Genomic DNA, 6406 nt, shown 5'->3' with positions numbered 1-6406 from the left:
TATACAACCACATAACCACCAGCACAGTCAAGATAGAGATTCCACAAGCCCCCTTGCAGTCAATATCCTGTCCCCACCGTCAGCCCCAGACTGCTTCCTGTCATCACAGATTAGTTCTGGTCTCTCTAGAATGTCATATAAATGTATTCATACAGGATGCAATATTTTATGTCTGGCTTATTGATGCCATAGATTATGGCATATGCTTTAAGCAAACAAAATTCAGCTCAGGTACCTACTTTCTTATAGTTTTGGTCAGTCTCCAGTTTAGTATACTTGGCTAATGATAGTTCCAGTGACTGTAGTGCCCTGGGGTTTTAACATTTCTGTTGTTTGAGTTAGAAAGAAATGTTCCCCATTTTAAAATCCTAGTTATCACTTGCCAGTTATTAGCTGCCAGTGAGTGGCAAGGACTTGGGGGCTCAAGGAGCTCGTGGACTCTCCTGCTTCTATTTGCCATGTTATTTTCACCTTATATTACACAACACTTTTGTTGTTGACAAGCTGGTGTGTATGTAAACCAACTATGGTCCAGCCAAATGGAATTTTTATTCAATTTTAAATTGCAAGAGTAATACATATTCATTGTAGAAAATTTGAGAAGAAAATGGAAGAGGACAATAAAAATTTTCCATCCTTTCTCATGGAGACTAACATTAAATTTTTGGGCACGTTTCTTTCTAGTTTTTTCCCCTAGACCTTCCATCAGGCAGACATGAAAATACTATGTAAAAAAATTTTACATCCTGCATTTTTCATTTAATATTCATAGCATTGCTCTGTGTCAGTGAAAAATCTTCAGAAGCATATTTTAAATGGCCATTATAGCTTACCTATATACATAAAATATTTTTATATTTTTAATGATGATATAAAATTATATATAATATACAATTAATATATAATTATCCCTGTATATCTCTATCTGTATAAGTTTCATAATTCAACAAATGAGATTTAAAAAGCACCGGGGGGGGGGGCCCTCCTTTTGAAAGCAAGCCTATGTGATTTCTATTCTACTTCGGTAGGTGTGGATTATGCTTACAGCAGAACACAGCTATACCTATTTGATAGAAGAAGGCACAAACTGGCTGCTAAATCAGACTTCAGTGATGTAGAGAGTGCTTCCTAACCCTTCTGTTTCAATACCTTAAGCTTGCCGATTGGTATTTCTAGCCCTGCAGGTGTGCAGATTCAGCCATGCTTCCATGGGACTACTGGTGAGAGTCCATCTGTCAGATCTCAAATTGACAGAAGTGATAAGGGTAGGAGACTGGAGTGGTTCTTCCAGAGTTATTTTGCTTCCTGATGACAGCGAAGGAAAAATATGGACAATAAAACTGGGAGTCTTTACTTTCTGACCCCTGCTCTTGGCTGAAGGAGAGAAGCCCCGAGAGACCTAAGTACCAACTAGGATGGCTATGGGGTTGAACATCTGTGTGTCTACACTGGATGTTCACTGGTTTTCACAGAACTCAGAAGATGCTTGCAGACAAACTGATGTGCTGTAAGATCTAAAATCCGTCCAAGTGACAACCTTCGGAGAAAGAACTGTAGGACTTGAATAGGTCCTAAATTGTACACAGAGTAATACTATAATTTACCTAGTGGCACTTGCAAAGATTGACATGACAAATGCTTAAAGTTTTGGTTCAGATGCTTCATAAATATTTATCGATTACTGAGCTAGGCACTGTGGGAGATATATGAGATGTGGCTCTGCAGTAATGTGACCGATTTTTTAAAAAACCACGAATTCCTAAATCATATATTCAAGTATGTGCTCTTTTTTCAGAAGTCAAATATTTTTCCAGAGATGTTTTCACTATTCAAAACTTTTCTAATGCCTTAGAGTTTGCTTTCAGTCTGTAGCATATTTTTAAACTATATGTCTACGTAAGATACATATATTTAAACATATATATTTAATTCTTAGAATTAGCCGAAAGTTATTTGGTACCAAGTCCTATGAATGTTGTAGGAAATCAACATGGATAATATTCTGTTCATCTGAAATGATGTGTGACTGTGGAATAGAGTCTGAGTTTTTGGATCAGGTTTATTAATTTCAAAGGAGGCATTCCACTGATACTGTATGAAATGCAGCATAACTGCAATAGGCTTGTTGCTTCTCAAAATGACCCTGAAGGAAAATACTCATTTCACTAACAGTTCTGATGTGTTCATTACAGTTAGGGAGCCACACCTGAAAATGGCTGTTAACCTTTAGGAATCTTCTGCCTCGTTAGGAAGGTGCAATGGAAACAAGTGTGATAGAGAGCAGGAATCGGCATTCATCACTTGGTGCTGGAGCAGGGCTGAGGTGATCATGTGATGCAGTCAGGAATCAGGGGCGGCTGACCGGGCTCCCGTTTTCAGCTTTACATCCACCCTCAAAGGTGTAGGTTGTCTTTGCGTCAAAAATTCCCCTCAGACTTTCCCCTTCGAGTTTTCATTTTCTTTGCTGTTTGTTTTATTCAAATTAATTTATGCAAAAAGCATGTTGAGTGTGAGTATTAAATTTCTCCGGGTTCCATGTTATTGCAGAACTGGCTCTGGAAATGGGAGGTAAAGAAGGAAACCAATTAGCAAAAGTAGTTCAGGTTGGTTTCTTGAAGTAGGTGGGTGGGACTGATTTGAATGAAGTTCTGGAGAATAGAGATGACATGCGTGGCTTCAGTGCACATGAAATTCAAATTTATATAATGATTATACATTCTCTGTCTAATGCATGGTAACATTGTCTTTTACATTAGAATGCGAGATACTCAGGGCAAGGGCTAATGCTTCTGAGTTTTTGTATTCTTCATAGCACAGAGCAGAGTGCAGGACAGATCATCAAGCCTCCCCAGATGGAATTGTTACTCCCTGATTCCCATCTTGTTTTCCCTTTTTTCCTTTAAGCAAACATGGTGTCTGAGTCTTCTCAGGCTGCCATAAGAAAATACCGTAGACTGGGTAGCTTAAACAACAGACGTTTATTTCCTCAAAATTCTGGAGGCTGGGAAGTCCATCATCAAGGTGCTGGCCGATTCGGTTTCTGGTAAGGACTCTTCTCCTGGCTTTCAGATGGCTGGCTTCTCACTGTGTCCCCGCATGGCAGAGATAGAGCAAGCTTTTGTAAGGACATTAGTCCTACTGGATCAGTGCTCCACCTTTAGGACCTCTTTTAACCTTATTCTTTTTTTTTTTTTAAAGATTTTATTTATTTATGTGACAGAGAGACAGCGAGCGAGAGAGGGAACACAAGCAGGGGGAGTGGGAGAGGAAGAAGTAGGCTTATAGCGGAGGAGCCTGACGTGGGGCTCGATCCCATAACGCCGGGATCACGCCCTGAGCCGAAGGCAGACGCTTAACGACTGCGCTACCCAGGCGCCCCATAACATTCTAAATACAGCTACGCTGAGGGCTTCAACATATGAATTTTGAGTAGACACAGGTCAGTCCATATCACCATTGGAATGGAACACTTATTACATTGTGCTGTGATAATTTGTTTATGTCTATCCCCTGTTGACTATGGTGCCCTTAGGTGCTAAGCCCTGTGCTAGGCATTGAGAATCACAAAGATGGATCTTGCCTTCAAGGAGCTTATCATTAGTTGTATTTGCTTTCTGTGGCTGCTATAATGAATTAGCACAAACTTAGTGGCTTAAAACAACACAAATTTGTTATCTTACAGCTCTATAGGTTAGAAGTCTGACAGATCTCACGAGCTAAAATCAAGGTGTCAGCAGAGCTGCGTTCCTTTTAGAGGCTCTAGGGAGAACCTGTTTCCTTGATTTTTCTAGCTTCTAGAGGCTGTCAACATTTCTTGGATTCTGGCGCCCCCCCACCCTTCCATCTCAAAGTCAGCAAAGTTGCATCTGTGACTATTCTTCCATAGTCACATCTCCCTCTGAAACAGCCAGGTAAATCTCTCCGCTCTTCAGGATCCACGCCATTAGTCTGGGCCCATCCGGATAATCCAGCATAATCTACCCATCACAAGGTCCTTAGTTTAATCACATCTGCAAAGTCCCATTTGCTATGTCAGGTAACATAGTCACAGTTTCTGGAGATTTAAATGTGGACATCGTTGGTAGGGGGACATTATTCTGCCTATCACATTAGTGGAAGAAAGAGACGTGTAAATCAGAGATTCAATGCAATGTGCCAAATGCAGTAATGAAAATCTATTCAGGGTACATATATACGGGAAGCATACAAGAAGGTAGTTAACAAATGATAGTTATAAATGAGGCACTGGCAGCAAAGACGAAGAGGATGAGGTGGGTTCTAGGGAGGTAGAGTGGGGATAATTTGGGATCCAACTTGATGTAGGGGAGGAGGGAGAGAGAGAAAGGAGTAGAATGACTTCCAGATTCTGGATTGGGACTTGGCAGATCTCTTGCTGAGATAGGAAGCAAGCTGGAGGGCATGGTTAGTTGCTTTTCATGTCCTTTTATCTTCATGACTACTCTGGCTACAACCGTGTGGAGGATGGAGGCATGATTCCTGGAAAAGCTATGTTGGGCAGATATCCTATTAGGGATACAGTTCAGTGGAGGAGATGATGCATTCAGCTTTGTCTTTCTCTTTTGCTTTTTTAAAAAAGTTGAGATACAATTTACAGTGAAATGCACAGATCTTAAATGTTTAGTTCAATGAGTCCACGAATGTATACTCATATCCAAATCAAGATACAGAACATTTCCATCACTTTACAAAGATAGTCAATACCCACAACTCAAAGGCAATCAAAATCTATCAACACAGATAATTTTACCTATTTCACAACTTCATATAAATGGAAGCATACAATATGTACTCTTTGGTGTCTTCACTCAACATAATGTATCTGAGATTGAACTATGTTATTGCTGTATCAAACATTCCCTCCTTTTTGTTGCTTGGAAGTATGCCCAGATCATACCGGCTCATTCATTCATCTTTTGATGGGCATTTGGATTATTCTTAGTGTGTTGGTCATTTGGACATTTTTTACACAAGTCTTTTTAGGGTTAAAGGGTATTTTATAGTATTAAATGCTGAGGTTAGAAAAGAGGAGTTCAGTTTTCAGTAAGTTAAGTCAGAGGTACTTGTGGGACATTCAGGTAGTGAGGTCCAGGACCAGCTGGAGTTCAGTCTGTGGTAAAGGAGAGAGAGGTGGGCTAGCAATTTAGATTTCTGTAGTTGCTAGCCAGAATGCGGAATTAAAGCCAGGGCAAAATCCTCAGGTAGAGTATAAGAAAGAGTATAAGAAAAGGCCCATAAATTAAATCCTGGAGACCATGTGTATCTATTTGTAAAGACGAACCCTCTAAGGAGACTGAGCAAGTATGACCATTTATCTTTGTGTCTCCATCAGCAGGCAAAGGACCCGACGCCCAGGCACGTCTCAGTTTGCCAAATTTAACAGAATGTGTGCAGAGTACACGCTCTTTGATAGACCCTAACGGAGGAAATAGATGGGTAGGAGAAATGGCATGAGGAGTCGCAAAGGTCGGAATGAGTGTGGTAGACTGAAGAGAGGGAGTGGTTGGGCATAAGTACGACAGGCTCCTCCTAGCCTCGACGGGGCTGGGAGATGGAATCGTTGGAGTTGAATAATTAAGTAGGGTCAGACTACGCAGGTCCCGAAATGGATGTCAGAGGGCAGAATTTAGACTCCACAGGCCGGCCACCTTGAGAAGAGCTGGGTTCTGAAGTAGGGCGTGAGAACACGAGATTTGCTTTTAGGAAGTGACTCTGGCGGCGACGGAGGTACTGCTGCTACTGCTGGTGACAGGGCTGAGTGGTTATCAGTAGGGCTTTGCAGAGGTCTTTGGCTTTGTAGCTGCTGCTGACTCCCTGACCAAGTGCTGTAACTGTGCCTCTGAACCTTGGTAGCAGGAGACAGAGGTCGTGGCATCTGGCCGCAGCTGGGAGGCAGTGCCTGCGCGCCGGGCCGAGTGGACACCCTCCCGCGGAATTGCAGCCAGGCGGGGCGCGGATGGGGCGGCCGAGGAGCCAGGCCACGCCCCTCCCGCCCGCGCAGGCGCGCTGCGGGCCGTTAGCTGTCAGGAGCCGAACGGCTGGCGGGCGGCGGGATCCGACGTCTGCGCTGGAACCCGCTGACAGCACCCAGCGCAGCAGGGGCGGCAAGAGCGACGCGGCCCCAGCTCCCCCGCCAGGTCGCAGAGGAGAGCAGGGACCCGCGGGCGGCCGACGACGCTGGCAGGATGGGGAACCGAGAGATGGAGGAGCTGATCCCGCTGGTGAACCGTCTGCAGGACGCCTTCTCGGCGCTGGGACAGAGCTGCCTGCTGGAGCTGCCGCAGATCGCCGTGGTGGGCGGCCAGAGCGCCGGCAAGAGCTCGGTGCTCGAGAACTTCGTGGGCAGGTGAGCGCGCAGGGCGCGGGGGGCGGGGCTGGCGACCCCGCT

At 43.9% G+C, this 6406-nt stretch overlaps 1 protein-coding gene across 5 annotated transcripts in view; it reads left to right on the top strand.

The window, feature by feature from the left end:
- Positions 1–6022: 6022 nt before the first annotated feature.
- Positions 6023–6406, top strand: part of DNM3 (dynamin 3) — a 524707-nt gene continuing 524323 nt past the window's right edge. For all 5 annotated transcript variants that reach the window (XM_087858849.1, XM_045814085.2, XM_045814069.2 and 2 more), the window contains exon 1: positions 6023–6364. In XM_087858849.1, coding sequence (XP_087714975.1) covers positions 6204–6364 — 161 coding nt within the window. In that variant the 5' untranslated portion in view covers positions 6023–6203. The remainder of the gene's footprint in view (positions 6365–6406) is intronic.

The sequence above is a fragment of the Ursus americanus genome, chromosome 2 (assembly GCF_024610735.1).
Source record: "Ursus americanus isolate L20-20 chromosome 2, mUrsAme1.1.p, whole genome shotgun sequence".
In the NCBI taxonomy this organism is placed as follows: domain Eukaryota; kingdom Metazoa; phylum Chordata; class Mammalia; order Carnivora; family Ursidae; genus Ursus; species Ursus americanus.
Note: the sequence above shows the minus strand (reverse complement) of the source record. Positions and strands in the feature narration are given on the sequence as shown.